This window comes from Lolium rigidum, chromosome 3 (assembly GCF_022539505.1).
Source record: "Lolium rigidum isolate FL_2022 chromosome 3, APGP_CSIRO_Lrig_0.1, whole genome shotgun sequence".
In the NCBI taxonomy this organism is placed as follows: domain Eukaryota; kingdom Viridiplantae; phylum Streptophyta; class Magnoliopsida; order Poales; family Poaceae; genus Lolium; species Lolium rigidum.
This window is the reverse complement of record NC_061510.1, coordinates 164273883-164293706: the sequence shown is the minus strand read 5'-3', so window position 1 is coordinate 164293706 and position 19824 is coordinate 164273883. Positions and strand designations below refer to the sequence as shown.

Genomic DNA, 19824 nt, shown 5'->3' with positions numbered 1-19824 from the left:
ACCAAAAAAAACTTCAAATTTGAGGTGACATGAGAGGAAAATGATTGTTAGGGAAAACAAATAAGTCAAGTTTAACCTAACTGCCCACTTTGCTCAAATTGATATAGCAAGAGATACTTTCGGCAAGGAACGCACAGCAGAAAGCGTAAAGCCGATACACACAGTTCTTGCAGAACTTAATCTCCTAGTACATAAACAAATACACAAACATTAATAAAAATGGTTATTACAGGATCACATGGGAGGAAAATGATTGTTAAGGAAAACAATTACCAAGTTTAACTTAACTGCCCACTTTCCCCAAATTGATATAGCAGGGAACACTGTCGGCAAGAAACACACGGACAAGCGTACAGCCGATACAAAACAGTCCATGCAAATCTAAATCTTTTTAGCAAGAACTAAATCAAACATTGAGGAGAATAACCAAACAAAGATGGCTTTTACACAAGGTCACATGAGAGGAAAATGATTGTTAAGAAAAACAATAAGCAAGTTTAACTTAACTGCCCACTTTCCCCAAATTGATATAGCAGGAAACACTTTCAGCAAGAAACGCACAGATAAAAGCGTACAGCCGATACACACAATCCTGCAGAGCTAAATCAATAAGCACTTCACATTTATGAGAAATCCAAAGAATATTTCTTCTACAAGAGATACAATAGTTCACCACAAACGAGAGTCCTAACAAAGAATCGAACACTAAAAGCCAACAGAAAGATTGTTACCAGCCAGTTTAAACATTAGAAGACTTATTGCAAAAGCCTCCTATAAGAAAACTGGTTGGCAAGAATTAGTGTAGTCATCTTCCGACACAAAGTTGGTACCAGATAACCTATTTGCTTTATAGATGACTTATCCAAAAACAAATAACTGCAAGACAGACAGGGAAACTAACTCACTGTACCAAAAACACACAGATTTTTAAACAAGAACCAGACCTCGAACAACAGTTTCAACAGATAAAAGAACTGTGCAAATTCAGTGCAAAGAGATGTCAGAGAATATTTGTACAGAAGAATACAATGGCCAGAACATGATACTAACGGTATAAGATACATCTCTAAATAAGTTGACTACTCCACACTGATGTAATAGCAATGTTCTCATAACACACGAACACACAGCTTTTGGACAAAATACGTAAACAGGGTCAACCATCCACATGCATATCATAATACTTTTAAGAAAACATTAGTCAAGATACAACATGAGCACTAATAGCATATACATCAGTTTTCACACTACCAGTAAGAAGCTTAAATTAAGGCAGAGGCATAGAATTCACTGCTGCGATTTGGCAATCGGTTCCAGTGCCTCAATCATGACAACGCTGTTCCCCCTGACAACCTGCAGTTGATTTTGGTTTTAGCATATTGTCCATATATAAAGCAATGAGAAATTGAGCAAACAACGGCAGGATACGTACCACCATTCCAATATCAGTCTTCTCATCTCCATTGACCTCCACGGTGTTGTCCACAACCAGATTCATGAACTGATCAAATCCTCGGAGGGTGCCAATGACAACACGGTTTGCATTCATTTTGACTGGAAAAAAGATGAGAAAGTTCATCAAGAATCAACCAAAACTAATAGCAGACCATCAGCAGAAAGTTCAGAAGATTGGTAACGGCCACCTATCAGAGTAACTATGACAAAAGAGCCTCATATGGAAATTAATCCATAGCTTGTTTCATATTATCATCATATAGAGCAGCCGACCAAAATGAGTTTCAAAAGAGAACGATTCACTAAAAGAACAACATAATGACAGAGCAGAAACATGATAGCAGATAGCATAAAAGCTTAGACCTACATGATACATAAGAAATGAAATATAAAATCATTGAAAGCCCTATCAGAGTAACTATGACAAAATATAGCTTCATTTGGACATAAATCCATAGCTTTAATATGATGTTCATCATGTAGGGCACGAAGCTGAAACTGCTAAGATTCACAAGGAAAACGAATGACTGAGAATAACTTGCGAAATAGGTAGAGAGTCAACAGATTTGGCGCTTACTTTGGAGCTTCTTGTCCATGTACCTGCGATTATAGCAAAGAAAGATGAACTCGAATCAGTACGATGGAACCTGAACGATAGTACAGAGAGATGGGGATGAATATATCGTGATCTGGAACAAAGGGGGAGGAGATGGGTGCTTACTTCTTGAGATCCGGAGGCTGGCCAGATCGGCTCATGGCGGCGACCTACAGGAGACGATGGGATCTCGGAGCTCTTTTCTTCTTTGCTTGACACAACCCTAGCGACGGCGTAAAACCAAGACGGCGCGTCCGGGTTTTAAAGGGGCTGGCGGCGAGGAGATGCGACCGGCCGCCTCAAAACCCTAAAGTAGCAGAGGATGGGCTACGGTGCGACATAGGCCGTGGACCGGGCTGCATTAGTATATGGGCCCGAAAAGGATTCAGATACAGGCGGTTTATAGCAGGCTTCGCATTGGTCGCCCCTTTCGATCCAGTTTGCAGGAGGCCTGGATTTAGAGATATTAAATTTTTTAATTTGGTACTTTTGGCTAAACGAGCTTGGTGGATTCTTCCTAACCCTCGATTCCTGATTACTAGAAGTCTCAAAGTTGTCTACTCTCCTAATACCGATTTACTTGAGGTAACCATGGGTGCACATCCCTCGCAAGTTTGGCGAGCACTGCTCGAAGGACGGGATGCTAATTCCGGATTTTATCAAGCGGATTAGCATAGGGGACACTAGCATAGAGGCGGACCCAACAGTCTCTAAGCTCGGGCACACGCCGAGGCTTTCGGCCGGCAGCGCAACCTATTTTGATGAATATTTTGATGAAAATTTGGCCACCTTTATAGTGCGTCCAGCCTTGATGAAAATCTTGGGTCCATCACTAGTGATGCATGGAATCGGAATTGGATCCCTAGGGACTACATGCTGAGGCTCATTGCTTGCAAAAGGATGATCCTCTTAAGCATGTCGGCCATTTCATTGAACAAGACAACATGACCTGGAACAAGGTGGTCATGGACGAGTTTTTTTTTATACCGATGGATGCTTAACACATTTGCCACACATCGTTGAGTAATCGGAAACACAATAATGTATGGGTGTGGCACTATGAACACTCAGGTATGCTCTTGCTCCAATCTGTCTACCGCATGTTAGTACAGACGAAGCAACTCCGAGAGGATTGGCTTGATGACCACCCAGCTGGATCGAACCATCTCGGAAGGAAAAGATGTGGAAGAAGCTACGGAAGGTCTAGTTATGTAGAAGATGTGTCTATTTATATGGCGATTAGCAGGATAATCACTATAATAGGAGATGTCCGACTTCACTGTTATATGGCTCTTACGAGCTCGTGTTCAGTCTGTAGATCTTAGAACTCGTGGCGGCACTCTTTGATTGACTGGATGACGTTGGATTGCGTATGGGCCGACTTTGGTCAATGAGGGGATCACCCAGCATATGTGCATGCTAGCGGAACTAGCAGCGAAACAATGGTTATTTTTTTATGATGAAAACGTTAGTCATGCAAGTTTGTCGAGATGGTAGTGACACCTTGGACCATTTGGTATGCACGTCAACTTTTCCTCGACAAATTATCCTAGACTCCCTCTCCACTAAGTGTGTGCAACAAAAGAAACATATGGAGGTTGTGTCAAAATGGGTGCCACCACCAGGCCATGAATGAATCGGGGTCGTTCCTGGGAGCCTCGTCGCTCAAAATAGCTAGCTCATACTACCCCGTGACGCCTAAGGAGATGGCTTGCCTTGAGGGCCTCACCCTAGCGCAAGGTTTAAATCTTCATCGTATATGCTTGGCAAAGGCTTCTCTCAAATTGTAAACAACCTGCATCAGCCCTAGCTAGTATTGGTGTCTATGGGTCCACAAGGAAGATTATTTTTCACGACGGCTTATTTTAGGCATGATGGAGGGGCTCCAATGGACAAGCCCATCGACTAGCTCAAAGTTCTGCTAACCTAAAAATTGGGCCCTCGTTATGGCTCTTGCATCTCCGAGTGGATATTTGTATTCATGTAAACCTTATAGTGATCAATAAAGAGCTAATTCTAAAAAAAAGGAACTTGTCCCAGGTCCCTGAGGTGAAATAGCAGACTTTTAGGATGATCAATAGACTGAAGCTGATGAGCTAACCCACTGTTTTGTCACTCTATGTACGATTCGGTTTGCAAGGAGAAAAACGATTCATGAAGGCCTCTGCTAGAGCCCACTCTACACCAATTTTTTTGTGAAGTATCTCGTTTGCGACCAAGGAGTGTGCCTCGGCGAGATAACCAACGACAAGGTTGCGTATGATGGAAAAGGAACCGGTACGGGACTTCAGGGAGATTCAAGCGATCGGCAGGCGGCGAGTAAAACTCATCTAGATTTCGTCCCCCTCACCGGCAACAAGGATGGTACGATTCATCTTCGGTGGCCTTGGGACTTTGGAGGTGTGGTGGACCACGGCCGTTCTCCGGTGGGAGGGCTTTTGTTCTTTCTTTAAGTTGATTTTCGGTGTCTTTTTCAGGATGGCGAGCCGACGAGTGCATAGTGAAGTCAGAATAAGGTCCTCCCACTCTATCCTCGCTCTGGTGGTGCATCTAGCATCGTCGGAGGATACGTGGAGCTGTGTGCGCAACATATCTAGTTAGCTTTCATGTTCCTTAGTGTGGTTTCAGGCCAGTCTTTTCTGATTTAGGGTTGTTATCATTGGAGATGATTGCTCTAGTGCGTTGTTGGGGCCTTAACGTGATGAATTTCCGTCTTTCTACTACAACAAGCTCTACCATGACAAGCGTTGTCAGGCTCTGGTGATGGAGGGGCGAGGATGGCGGCGCCTTTCCTCTCGCTAGTGTTTGTAATTATCACTAGATGGTACAAAGACCTATTTGTAATAAAAAAAATTAACTTTTGAAGCTATTTGTAGTATCATTGATGATTATTAATAGAGTGGTGGTAAAGGTCGTGTGTGTCGATACCTACAATGGAGGAGCGGTGGATAGCTCCACTAGTTGGTTTTATGAAAATCAACGTTGATGTCTCTCACAAGAAAACAGGTAAAGCGGGACCAACGGCTACAGTTTATCAAGCGGTGAACGGAGATTCCTTTGGAGTCTCGGCAATGGTCATGCATGGAATCAGCAATCCTACCATCCTTGAAGCAATGGCGTGCCAGGAGGTCATAGCCTTAGGTGTGGACCTTAACATATAAGGGCAATGATCGCCTCATATTGCATGGGGTTTGTGAACGGTGCGAAGGGGACATATCTAGACAAGTTCACTAGTGTTATGAACGACATCTGTAGTAGATCTCGAGAGCTTGATGAAGTTGATATGTTCACGAGCAAAGATGTTTGAACACAGAAACGCATGGCCTCGCGAGGTCCTTAGTCTCCCGTGATACCGGCTGCTATGTGTGGTTAGTTCAAAGGCAAGATGAGAATTGTATCCCTATGTCTATTATAGTTTAATACAATTGCGCCTTCCATAGAAATGCTTCCTCCCGTTAGGTATCATTTTTTTCATTGTTTGAAGAAACATAACGTAGCACCACGGCTACCGGCACACCAATGGCCAAGCTTATGCTCCCTATTCGGCCTCAACCCATTTCGTCACCTATAGCCTTGCCACCACCAACAACACCATGCTTTCTACTCTTCTAGAGGATGGAAATTTTGAATACTGAGCTCGGGGAGACGTAGACTAAGGGGAATGGGTCTAGGGTCTAGGGTCGCTGGATAGGTGCCGACGGCTCGGCGAGCTGGATTTATCGCTTGCGAGCCCCGGGTGGCCAGGTTGGTGCTCTACAATCAAACATTAGTGATTTACGATGTTGCATATGTTGTTTTGCCATGACGTAAGTGATACGTCTCAAACGTATCTATAATTTCTTATGTTCCATGCTAGTTTTAGGACAATACTCACATGTTTTATATACATTTTATATCATTTTAATGCATTTTCCGGCACTAACCTATTAACAAGATGCCGAAGAGCTAGTTCCTGTTTTCTGTTGTTTTTGGTTTCAGAAATCCTACACAGGAAATATTCTCCGAATTGGACGAAACAAAAGCCCACGGTCTTATTTTCCACGGAGCCTTCCAGAAGTACGAAGAGGAGACGAAGAGGGGCGACGAGGCGGCCACACCCTAGGGGGGGCGCGACCCCACCCCTGGCCGCGTCGCCCTGTGGGGTGGGCCCCTCGAGCGTCCCCCGACTCTGCCCCTTCACCTATTTAATCTCTCTGTCACGAAAACCCTAGTACCGAGAGCCACGATACGAGAAAAGTTACTGTGACGCCGCCGCCGCCAATCCCATCTCGGGGGATTCAGGAGATCGCCTCCGGCACCCTGCCGGAGAGGGGAATCATCACCGGAGGGCTCTACATCACCATGCCCGCCTCCGGACTAATGCGTGAGTAGTTCATCCTTGGACTATGGGTCCATAGTAGTAGCTAGATTGTTGTCTTCTCCTCTTTTGCTATCATGTTTAGATCTTCTGAGCTGCCTATCATGATCAAGATCATCTATTTGTAATGCTACATGTTGTGTTTGTTGGGATCCGATGAATATGGAATACTATGTCAAGTTGATTATTGATCTATCATATATGTGTTGTTTATGATCTTGCATGCTCTCCGTTGCTAGTAGAGGCTCCGGCCAAGTTGATACTTGTAACTCCAAGAGGGAGTATTTATGCTCGATAGTGGGTTCATGCCTCCATTGAATCTGGGACAGTGACAGAAAGTTCTAAGGTTGTGGATGTGTTGTTGCCACTAGGGATAAAACATCAATGTTTTGTCTAAGGATATTTGTATTGTTTACATTACGCACAGTACTTAATGCAATTGTCTGTTGTTTGCAACTTAATACTGGAAGGGGTGCGGATGCTAACCCGAAGGTGGACTTTTTAGGCATAGATGCATGCTGGATAGCGGTCTATGTTCTTTGTCGTAATGCCCTAAGTAAATCTCATATTAGTCATCATGATAGGTATGTGCATTGTTATGCCCTCTCTATTTGTCAATTGCCCAACTGTAATTTGTTCACCCAACAAGCTATTTATCTTATTGGAGAGACACCACTAGTGAACTGTGGACCCCGGTCCATTCTTTTACATCTGAAATACAATCTATCGCAATCATTGTTCTCTGCTCGTTCTTTGCAAACAAACATCATTCTCCACACCATACGTTTAATCCTTTGTTTACAGCAAGCTCGGTGAGATTGAAAACCTCACTCGTTAAGTTGGGGCAAAGTATTTTGATTGTGTTGTGCAGGTTCCACGTTGGCGCCGGAATCCCTGGTGTTGCGCCGCACTACACTCCTTCACCAACAACCTTCACGTGGCCTTCATCTCCTACTGGTTCGATAACCTCGGTTTCTTACTGAGGGAAAACTTGCTGTTGTACGTATCACACCTTCCTCTTGGGGTTCCCTGATACGTCCCAAACGTATCTATAATTTCTTATGTTCCATGCTTGTTTTATGACAATACCTACATGTTTTATACACATTATATGTCATACTTATGCGTTTTCCGGAACTAACCTATTGACGAGATGCCGAAGGGCCAGTTGTTGTTTTCTGCTGTTTTTGGTTCCAGAAATCCTAGTAAGGAAATATTCTCGGAATCGGACGAAATCAATGCCCAGCATCCTATTTTTCCACGAAGCTTCCAGAACACCCGAGAGCCAGCAGAGGAGGGCCACAGGGCCACCAGATGATAGGGTGGCGCGGCCAGGGCCCGGGCCGCGCCCCCTATTGTGTCACCGCCTCGTCGGCCCTCCGACTCCGCCTCTTCGCCTATTTAAAGGTCCCCGACCTAAATCTTCGATACGGAAAAGCCACGATACGAGAAACCTTCCGGAGCCGCCGCCATCGCGAAGCCAAGATCCGGGGGACAAGAGTCTCCTGCTCGGCACGCCGCCGGACGGGGAAGTGCCCCGGAAGGCATCTCCATCGACACCACCGCCATCTTCATCACCGCTGCTGTCTCCCATGAGGAGGGAGTAGTTCTCCATCGAGGCTAAGGGCTGTACCTGGTAGCTATGTGGTTAATCTCTCTCCTATGTACTTCAATACAATGATCTCATGAGCTGCCTTACATGATTGAGATTCATATGAGTTTTGTATCACTATTCATCTATGTGTTACTCTAGCGATGTTATTAAAGTACTCTATTCCTCCTTCATGGTGTAAAGGTGACAGTGTGTGCATCATGTAGTACTTGGCGTATGTTATGATTGTAATCTCTTGTAGATTATGAAGTTAATTATTGCTATGATAGTATTGGTGTGATCTATTCCTCCTTCATAGTGTGATGGTGACAGTGTGCATGCTATGTTAGTACTTGGTGTAATTGCAATGATCTATCATGCACTCTAAGGTTATTTAAATATGAACATCGAATGTTGTGGAGCTTGTTAACTCCGGCATTGAGGTGCTCTTGTATCCCTACGCAATTAGTGGTGTTCATCATCCAACAAAAGAGTGTAGAGTGGTTTTATTATGTGATCAATGTTGAGAGTGTCCACTAGTGAAAGTATGATCCCTAGGCCTTGTTTCCAACCATTGAATCTCCGTTTACTTACTGTTCTGTTGCATGTTTACTCGCTGCCATATTTTATTCAGATTGCTATTACCACTCATATACATCCATACTACTTGTATTTCACTATCTCTTCGCCGAACTAGTGCACCTATACATCCGACAAGTGTATTAGGTGTGTTGGGGACACAAGAGACTTCTTGTATCGTGATTGCGGGGTTGCTTGAGAGGGATATCTTTGACCTCTTCCTCCCTGAGTTCGATAAACCTTGGGTGATCCACTTAAGGGAAACTTGTTGCTTCGTTCTACATACTTCTGCTCTTGGAGGCCCAACACTGTCTACAAGAATAGAAGCACCCGTAGACATCAAGCACTTTTCTGGCGCCGTTGCCGGGGAGGAAAGGTAAAAGGCACTCATACTCCGGTCCCAGGTAGCTAAGTACTTTTCTGTTGCCGTTGTGTGTGTGCTCGAAGCTATTTCCTTTAGATCCTGCAATTGCATCTTTTTGTTTCTTGTTTTACACTAGTAAGACATAATGGAAAATATCTGTGAGCTTTTTACACTATTTCCTGAGTCAAGACATGAATGGTTTAATGTGAAAATTAAAAAACCTATGGAACCTTATTTGCATGCTAGTAGTAATATTAGTATGAACGCTTTGAACACCATTGTTGATAATGATATAGAAAATTCTAAGCTTGGGGAGGTCGGTTTTGATGAAAATGATCTCTTTAGCCCTCCGGGTATTGAGGAGAAAGTTTATGTTGATTATGATATGCCTCCCATATATGATGATTATAATGATAGTGGTCTTCTGGTGCCACCTACTATGGAGAGTAAATTTTATTATGATTATACTATACCTCCTACACTTGACGAGAATAATAATGATAGCTACTTTGTTGAATTTGCTCCCACTACAACTAATAAAATTAATTATGCTTATGTGGAGAGTAATAATTTTATGCATGAGACTCATGATAAGAATGCTTTATGTGATAGTTATATTGTTGAGTTTGCTCATGATGCTACTGAAAGTTATTATGAGAGAGGAAAATATGGTTGTAGAAATTTTCATGTTACTAAAACACCTCTCTATATGCTGAAATTTTTGAAGTTACACTTGTTTTATCTTTCTATGCTTGTTGCATTATGCTTCATGAATTTGTTTATTTACAAGATTCCTTTTCATAGGAAGTGGGTTAGGCTTAAATTTGTTTTGAATTTGCTTCTTGATGCTCTCTTTTGTTTCAACTCTTATTTCTTGTGTGAGCATCATTAAAATTGCTGAGCCCATCTTAATGGCTATAAAGAAAGCACTTCTTGGGAGATAACCCATGTGTTTATTTTGCTACTGTTTTTTTGTGTATTGGAAGTTGTTATTACTGTAGCAACCTCTCCTTATCTTTATTTTATTGCATTGTTGTGCCAAGTAAAGTCTTTGATAGTAAAGTCAATACTAGATTTGGATTACTGCGCAGAAACAGATTTCTTGCTGTCACGAAATTCAATATGCCTCTCTGTAGGTAACTCAGAAAAATCTGCCAATTTACGTGTGTGATCCTCGGATATGTACGCAACTTTCATTCAATTTGGGCATTTTCATCCGAGCAAGTCTGGTGCCTCTTTAAAATTCGTCTTTACTGATCGTTCTGTTTTGACAGATTCTGCCTTTTATTTCGCATTGCCTCTTTTGCTCGTGTTGGATGGATTTCTTTGTTCCATTAACTTCCAAGTAGCTTTGTGCAATGTCCGGAAGTGTTAAGAATGATTGTGTCACCTCTGAACATGTGAATTTTTGATTATGCACTAACCCTCTAATGAGTTTGTTTCGAGTTTGGTGTGGAAGAAGTTTTCAAGGGTCAAGAGAGGAGGATGATATACTATGATCAAGAAGAGTGAAGAGTCTAAGCTTGGGGATGCCCCCGTGGTTCATCCTCGCATATTTTAAGAAGACCCAAGCGTCTAAGCTTGGGGATGCCCAAGGCATCCCTTCTTCATCCACAACTTATCAGGTCACCTCTAGTGAAACTATATTTTTATTCCGTCACATCTTATGTGCTTTACTTGGAGCATCTGTGTGCTTTTATTTTCATTTTGTTATTTTCATTCTCTGAATAAATTCATACTTGTGTGGGAGAGAGACACGCTCCGCTGTTGCATATGAACACATGTGTTCTTAGCTTTACTTTTAATGTTCATGGCGAAGGTTGAAACTGCTTCGTTAATTGTTATATGGTTGGAAACAGAAAATACTGCATGTGGTAAATGGTATAATGTCTTGAATAATTTGATACTTGGCAATTGTTGTGCTCATATAGATCATGTTTAAGCTCTTGCATCATGTACTTTGTACTCATTAATGAATAACTACATAGAGCTTGTTAAAATTTGGTTTGCATGATTAATTTCTCTAGAGTCTAGATATTTTCTGGTTAAGGTGTTTGAACAACAAGGAGACGATGTAAAGTCTTATAATGCTTGCAATATGTTCATATGTAAGCTTTTCTGCACCGTTTTATACTTGAGTTTGCTTCAAACAACCTTGCTAGCCTAGCCTTGTATTGAGAGGAATTCTTCTCGTGCATCCAAATCCTTGAGCCAAATACTATGCCATTTGTGTCCACTATACCTACCTACTACATGGTATTTTTCTGCCATTCCAAGTAAATACTTTATGTGCTACCTTTAAACAATTCAAAACTTTATTACTCCTTATTTGTGTCAATGTTTTATAGTTCATGAGGAAGTATGTGGTGTTTATCTTTCAACCTTGTCATTTACTCTTGACAGACTTTCACCAATGGACTAGTGGCATATCCGCTTATCCAATAATTTTGCAAAAAGAGCTGGCAATGGGGTGCCCAACCCCAATTAATTAACTTGCATTAATAATTCTCTTCACATGTTTTGCTCTGATTCATCGGTAAGCAACTTAATTTTGCAAATAGACACTCCTTCATGGTATGTGATTGTTGGAAGGCACCCGAGGATTCGGTTAGCCATGGCTTGTGTAAGCAAAAGGTTGGGAGGAGTGTCATCCATAAATAAAGAAAAACTAAACTAAAGTACATGTGTAAACAAAAGAGAAGAGGGATGATCTACCTTGCTTGGTAGAGATAACGTCCTTCATGGGAGCCGCTCTTGAAAGTCTGGTTGATGAGGTAGTTAGAGTGCCCACTACCATTCGTTGACAACAACAAACACCTCTCAAAACTTTACTTTTATACTCTCTATATGATTTCAAAACTTAAAAAGCTCTAGCACATGATTTAATCCCTGCTTCCCTCTGCGAAGGGCCATTCTTTTACTTTATGTTGAGTCAGTTTACCTATTCCTTCTATCTTAGAAGCAAACACTTGTATCAACTACGTGCATTGATTCTTACATGTTTACCTATTGCACTTGTTATATTACTTTGTGTTGACAATTATCCATGAGATAAATATGTTGAAGTTGAAAACAACCGCTGGAACTTATATCTTCCTTTGTGTTGTTTCAAAGCTCTTTACTTTGAATTTATTGCTTTATGAGTAACTCTTATGCAAGTCTTATTGATGCTTGTCTTGAAAGTATTATTCATGAAAAGTCTTTGCTATATGATTCATTTGTTTACTCATTATCTTCACCATTGCTTTGAATCGCTGCATTCATCTCATATGCTTTACAATAGTATTGATCAAGATTATGATAGCATGTCACTTAAGAAATTATCTTTGTTATCGTTTACCTACTCGAGGGCGAGTAGGAACTAAGCTTGGGGATGCTTGATACGTCCCAAACGTATCTATAATTTCTTATGTTCCATGCTTGTTTTATGACAATACCTACATGTTTTATACACATTACATGTCATATTTATGCGTTTTCCGGAACTAACCTATTGACGAGATGCCGAAGGGCCAGTTGCTGTTTTCTGCTGTTTTTGGTTCCTGAAATCCTAGTAAGGAAATATTCTCGGAATCAGACGAAATCAATGCCCAGCATCCTATTTTTCCACGAAGCTTCCGGAACACCCGAGAGCCGGCGAGAGGAGGGCCACGGGGGCCACCGGATGACAGGGTGGCGCGGCCGGGGCCTGGGCCGCGCCCCTATTGTGTCACCGCCTCGTCGGCCCTCCGACTCCGCCTCTTCGCCTATTTAAAGGTCCCTGACCTAAATCTTCGATACGGAAAAGCCACGGTACGAGAAACCTTCCAGAGCCGCCGCCATCGCGAAGCCAAGATCTGGGGGACAGGAGTCTCTGTTCCGGCACGCCGCCGGGATGGGGAAGTGCCCACGGAAGGCATCTCCATCGACACCACCGCCATCTTCATCACCGCTGCTGTCTCCATGAGGAGGGAGTAGTTGTCCATCGAGGCTAAGGGCTGTACCGGTAGCTATGTGGTTAATCTCTCTCCTATGTACTTCAACACAATGATCTCATGAGCTGCCTTACATGATTGAGATTCATATGAGTTTTGTATCACTATTCATCTATGTGTTACTCTAGCGATGTTATTAAAGTACTCTATTCCTCCTTCATGGTGTAAAGGTGACAGTGTGTACATCATGTAGACTTGGCGTAGGTTATGATTGTAATCTCTTGTAGATTATGAAGTTAATTATTGCTATGATAGTATTGATGTGATCTATTCCTCCTTCATAGTGTGATGGTGACAGTGTGCATGCTATGTTAGTACTTGGTGTAATTGCAATGATCTATCATGCACTCTAAGGTTATTTAAATATGAACATCGAATGTTGTGGAACTTGTTAACTCCGGCATTGAGGTGCTCTTGTATCCCTATGCAATTAGTGGTGTTCATCATCCAACGAAAGAGTGTAGAGTGGTTTTATTATGTGATCAATGTTGAGAGTGTCCACTAGTGAAAGTATGATCCCTAGGCCTTGTTTCCAACCATTGAATCTCCGTTTACTTACTGTTCTATTGCATGTTTACTCGCTGCCATATTTTATTCAGATTGCTATTACCACTCATATACATCCATAATACTTGTATTTCACTATCTCTTCGCCGAACTAGTGCACCTATACATCTGACAAGTGTATTAGGTGTGTTGGGGACACAAGAGACTTCTTGTATCGTGATTGCAGGGGTTGCTTGAGAGGGATATCTTTGACCTCTTCCTCCCTGAGTTCGATAAACCTTGGGTGATCCACTTAAGGGAAACTTGCTGCTGTTCTACAAACCTCTGCTCTTGGAGGCCCAACACTGTCTACAAGAATAGAAGCACCCGTAGACATCATTCCCAACGGACGTGTGCTTCACGCGTCATCAAACTCTTTTTCTGGCGCCGTTGCCGGGGAGATCAAGACACGCTGCAAGGGGAGTCTCTCACATCCAATCTCTTTACTTTGTTTATTGTCTTGCTTTACTTTACTTTATTTTCTGTTTTGTTTGATTTCTTTATATCAAAAACACACAAAAAATAGTTACTTGATTTACTTTATTTAATTTAGTTTGCTTAGTTTATTTTTATTATTGCTAAAATGAGTAATCCTGAAGTTGAAGTTCGTTCGTTTAAACAACAAGGGGGAGAAAGTTTTAAAGATGCTTGGTATAGAATTAGTGATTCTCATCATAGGTGCACTAAAAAACACTCCACTATTATCCTCCTTAGGAACTTTTATGTTGGCATCTCTAGCTGGAATAGGTATGTTCTCGATACTCTTGCGGGGGGTTATTTCCTAGGCACTCCTGCTTTAGAAGCTAGTTGCATTATTGAGAGTCTAGTTGGAATACCACCTGTTAATGAAGTTAAAATTGAAATCTCTCTTGAGGATGTCATGAAAAAATTGGAGGCCATAGAGAAAAATCTTCCAAGTGTTGAAACTAAATTGGGACTATTACTTGATAATACTGATAAACTTGATAAATCTCTAGGAGGAATTAATGAAAGAATTGTTGTCTTAGAAACTTGTGCTATCCATGATAATCAAACCCATAGAATTGGTGAACTTGAAGAAGCTATGGGAACCTTGGGTTCAACTTTTTCTTCTCTTAAGTTTAAGGAGAAAGCTTATGTGGGTAAGGAGCAAAGGTTCATGTATGTCCCTAAGATGCCTAAGCCAAAGAATCATTATAAGCCTAAAATTGATAAAGCCCTTAGTACCACTATGGGAAATTTAGATAATGGAGCATCTAAGATACCTATTGTGACAAGTTGTGTTTTTAAGGAAAATTATGATGTTGATGCTTCTTCTCTTGATGTTACTTGAATTACACTTTCTGCGCCTAGCTGAAAGGCGTTAAAGAAAAGCGCTTATGGGAGACAACCCATTATTTTATTTCTGCAATCTTTGTTTTATATTTGTGTCTTGGAAGTTGTTACTACTGTAGCAACCTCTCCTTATCTTTAATTTATTGCATTGTTGTGCCAAGTAAAATCTTTGATAGTAAGGTTGATACTAGATTTGGATTTCTGCGCAGAAACAGATTTCTAGCTGTCACGAATTTGAGTAGATCTCTCTGTAGGAAACTCTAAAAAATCTGCGAAAATTCATGAGTAATCCTCAGATATTTACGCAACTTTCATTCAATTTGAGCTTCTTCATCTGAGCATGTTAAGTGCCTCTAAAAAATTCGTCTTTACGGACTATTCTGTTTTGACACATTCTGCTTTTTATTTCACATTGCCTCCTTTACTGTGTTTGAATGGATTTCTTTGCTCCATTGACTTTCAGTAGCTTTGGGTAATGTCCAGAAGTGTTGGAAATGATTGTGTCCTCTCTGAACATGTGAATTTTTGATTATGCACTAACCCTCTAATGAGATTGTTTTGAGTTTGGTGTGGAGGAAGTTTTCAAGGGTCAAGAGAGGAGGATGATATAACACGATCAAGAAGAGTGAACAGTCTAAACTTGGGGATGCCCCCGTGGTTCATCCATGCATATTTCAAGAAGACTCAAGCATCTAAGCTTGGGGATGCCCAAGGCATCCCCTCCTTCATCAACAACTTATCAGGTCACCTCTAGTGAAACTATATTTTTATTCCGTCACATCTTATGTGATTTACTTGGAGCGTCTGTGTGCTTTTATTTTTGTTTATGTTTGAATAAATTCGGATCCTAGCAATCCTTGTGTGGGAGAAAGACACGCTCCGCTGTTTCATATGAACACTGGTGTTCTTAGTTTTACTTTTAATGTTCATGGCGAAAGCTTAAAGCCGCTCCATTCATTGCTATTTGGTTGGAAATAGAAAATGCTTCATGTGGTAATTGGTATATGGTCTTGAATAATTTGATACTTGGCAATTGTTTGAGTTCACAAGTAGATCATGTTTAATCTCTTGCATCATGTGGTGTTGAACCTATTAGTGAAGAACTACCGTAGAGCTTGTTGAAATTTGGTTTGCATGATTGGTCTATCTAAAGTCTAGATATATTATGGTAAAAGTGTTTGAACAACAAGGAGACAGTGTAGAGTCTTATAATGCTTGCAATATGTTCTTATGTAAGTTTTTTTGTACTCAGGTTCATACTTGTGTTTGCTTCAAACAACCTTGCTAGCCAAAGCCTTGTACTGAGAGGGAATGCTTCTCGTGCATCCAAAACCTTGAGCCAAAACTTATGCCATTTGTGTCCATCATAACTACCTACTATGTGGTATTTCTCTGCCATTCCAAGTAAATTGAGTGCGTGCTACCTTTAAAATTTCATTCCTTGTCTTTGCAATACATAGCTCATGGGAAAGTAGCTTAAAAACTATTGTGGTAAAGAATATGTCGTTTATGTATCTTATTTCTTATAAGTTGCTTGTTGAGCGGTAACCATGTTTCTGGGGACGCCATCAACTGTTACACCTTTGTTGAATATCATGTGAGTTGCTATGCATGTTCGTCTTGTCTGAAGTAAGGGTGATTTGTCATGATTAAATGGTTTGAGTATGCATATTGTTAGAGAAGAACACCGGGCCGCCAACCAAAGCCATGTATCATGGTGGAAGTTTCAGCTTGGACATTAATCCTCAATCTCTTATGAGAATATTATCTGTTGTTGAATGCTTAAGCATTAAAGAGGAGTCCATTATCTGTTTTCTATGTTGTCCCGGTATGGATGTCCTCAAGTTGAGATCTATCAAATCGCGAAATCAAATGCGATTTATCTCCTTGGACCTTTGTACAGGTGGCATAGAGGTACCCCTTTGTGACACTTGGTTGAAACATATGTAATGCAATGATAATCCATGGAAATCCGAGCTAATTAGGACAAGGTGCGAGCACTATTGGTATTCGATGCATGAGGCTTGCAACTTATAGGATGTTTTATGCATAACACATATGAATTATTACTACCATTGACAAAATTGTTTCCATGTTTTCAAAATAAAAAGCTCTAGCACATGAGTAATCCCTGCTTCCCTCTGCGAAGGGCCTTTCTTTTACTTTATGTTGAGTCAGTTTACCTACTTCTTTCTATCTTAGAAGCAAACACTTGTGTCAACTGTGTGCATTGATTCTTACATACTTGCTTATTTGCACTCATCATATTACTTTGTGTTGACAATTATCCATGAGATATACATGTTGAAATTTGAAAGCAACTGATGAAACTTAAATCTTCCTTTGTGTTACTTCAAAACCTCTTATTAAGAATCTACTGCTTTATGAGTTAACTCTTATGCAAGACTTGTTGATGCTTGTCTTGAAAATACTATTCATGAAAAGTCTTTGCTATATGATTCAGTTGTTTAGTCATTATCTTTACCATTGCTTTGAATCACTTCATTCATCTCATATGCTTTACAATAGTATTGATCAAGATTATGATAGTAGCATGTCACTTCAGAAATTATCCTTGTTATCGTTTACCTACTCGAGGGCGAGTATGAACTAAGCTTGGGGATGCTTGATACGTCTCAAACGTATCTATAATTTCTTATGTTCATGCTAGTTTTATGACAAATACTCACATGTTTTACATACACTTTATATCATTTTGATGCATTTTCCGGCACTAACCTATTAACAAGATGCCGAAGCGCCAGTTCCTGTTTTCTGCTGTTTTTGGTTTCAGAAATCCTACACAGGAAATATTCTCGGAATTGGACGAAACAAAAGCCCACGGTCTTATTTTCCACAGAGCCTTCCAGAAGTCCGAAGAGGAGACGAAGAGGGGCGACGAGGCGGCCACACCCTAGGGGGGCGCAGCCCCACCCTTGGCCGCGCCGCCCTGTGGGGTGGGCCCCTCAAGCGTCCCCCGACTCTGCCCCTTCGCATATTTAATCTCTCCGTCACGAAAACCCTAGTACCGAGAGCCACGATACGAGAAAAGTTACTGTGACGCCGCCGCCGCCAATCCCATCTCGGAGGATTCAGGAGATCGCCTCCGGCACCCTGCCGGAGAGGGGAATCATCACCGGAGGGCTCTACATCACCATGCCCGCCTCCGGACTGATGCGTGAGTAGTTCATCCTTGGACTATGGGTCCATAGCAGTAGTGATACGTCTCCAACGTAACTATAATTTCTGATGTTCCATGCTAGTTTTATGACAATACCTACATGTTTTGCTCACACTTTATAATGATTTCATGCATTTTCCGGAACTAACCTATTAACAAGATGCCGAAGTGCCAGTTCCTGTTTTCTGTTATTTTTGGTTCCAGAAAGGTTGTTCGGGCAATATTCTCGGAATTCGACGAAACAAAGACCAAATATCTTATTTTCCCCGGAAAGTTCCAGAACACCGAAGGAGAGTCGGAGGCGGGCAGCACGGGGCCCACACCATATGGCGGCGCGGATGGCCCCCTGGCCGCGCCAGCCTATGGGGAGGGGGCCCCGTGGCCCCTCCGACTCCGCCTCTTCGCCTATAAAGTCCCTCGAGACCTAAAAACTCGATACCAATTGACGAAACTCCAGAAAGACTCCAGGGGCGCCGCCATCGCGAAACTCCGTTCGGGGGACAGAATCTCTGTTCCGGCACGCCGCCAGGACGGGGAAGTGCCCCCGGAAGCCATCTCCATCGACGCCACCGCCTCCATCATGCTCCGTGAGTAGTTCCCCCATGGACTACGGGTTCTAGCAGTAGCTAGTTGGTACTCTCTCTCTCCCATGTACTTCAATACAATGATCTCATGAGCTGCCTTACATGATTGAGATCCATCTGATGTAATCGGTGTTGTGTTTGTTGGGATCCGATGGATTGTTACATTATGATTAGTCTATCTATAAAGTTTGTGAAGTTATTGTTGCTGCAATCTTGTTGTGTTTAATGCTTGTCACTAGTGCACGAGTGGCATGATCTTAGATTTAAGCTCTATACTTATTGCTTAGATTGTATCTACAAGTTGTTTGCACATGTCTATGTCCGGAACACGAGGCCCCAGAGTGACAACAACTGGGATAACTGGAGGGGAAGGCTTAGATATGAGGATCACATGTTTTCACCAAGTGTTAATGCTTTGCTCCGGTGCTCTATTAAAAGGATGTGGTGACCCTGCATACCACTGCATGTTGTAGTATGCCAGTCGTTGATATAACATTCACGAAGTACCATTCCGCAAATATTACATCCCTCAGAGTAGTACAACAGAACATAGCAGGGTCCATAACTCATTCACTTATTATTACAAGCATCAAACATATATTGTCTTGGAGCTCCTCTTGGGTCCTAACACTACAAGAAAAGTTGCCATGGCCGACGAAGTTGAAGTCGCGCCGTGGTTGCTGGTGTACCATGGCCGACGATTTTGGTCCCTCCGTGGTGCATGTCAAAACTTTTTTTTTCTCGTTTTTGAGGCCACCTAGCCCGACGAAAGCGGCCAAAACGTCGCGTATGGTGGCCCGGGACGTGGTGCATCGCGAATTCTCGGGTTCGCCGGCCGAGTCAACGCAAATCCGCACCGCCGAGGGATGTAGGGCCCGGATGGCAGCCTCTCGGCATTGTTTTTTTCTCGATCGCGCCATCTCGTTCAACGTTCTCCGATCGAGCCGTTTACGATGCGGGATCATGGGTCCCGCATGTCATCCTCTATGAACCAAAATTCTTTCTATTCTTGGATTTTTTGACCCCCGATTTACGGCTACTTCCTTTTTCTTTTGATCCCTTGCCGCCTTGGAAACGTTGAGACCGCTGCTTGCTAAATGGGACCCGCATGTCATCCTCTATGTGCAATCAACTTTCTTTTCTTGGAGTTTTTTTGGCACCTCAAATTTGGTCACTTGCCTTTTTCTTTCGATCCCCTGCCGCCTCTCAAACGGTGATACCGCGCTCGCTAACTTGGGACCCGCATGTCATCCTCTATGTACTATAAAACTTTATTTTCTTGGA

General features: G+C 42.0%; 1 protein-coding gene and 3 non-coding genes across 4 annotated transcripts; all 4 read right to left on the bottom strand.

Annotated features, from left to right (window-relative positions):
• Positions 1–27: 27 nt before the first annotated feature.
• LOC124705057 lies at positions 28–174 on the bottom strand. The gene has a single exon (XR_007003905.1). It is a non-coding gene; the product is annotated as a small nucleolar RNA snoR135 (small nucleolar RNA).
• A 62-nt stretch (positions 175–236) lies between these two features.
• Positions 237–380, bottom strand: LOC124705058. The gene has a single exon (XR_007003906.1). It is a non-coding gene; the product is annotated as a small nucleolar RNA snoR135 (small nucleolar RNA).
• A 75-nt stretch (positions 381–455) lies between these two features.
• On the bottom strand, positions 456–599 carry LOC124705055. Its single transcript, XR_007003903.1, has one exon. It is a non-coding gene; the product is annotated as a small nucleolar RNA snoR135 (small nucleolar RNA).
• Positions 600–1147: 548 nt separating this feature from the next.
• On the bottom strand, positions 1148–2307 carry LOC124698572 (probable small nuclear ribonucleoprotein G). Its single transcript, XM_047231057.1, has 4 exons — positions 2177–2307; positions 2033–2055; positions 1433–1554; positions 1148–1353 (listed from the first exon to the last, which is right to left on the bottom strand). Exons 1-4 carry the CDS (start codon positions 2209–2211, stop codon positions 1288–1290), a joined length of 246 nt encoding a protein of 81 aa, XP_047087013.1. The 5' UTR covers positions 2212–2307; the 3' UTR covers positions 1148–1287.
• Positions 2308–19824: the final 17517 nt, after the last annotated feature.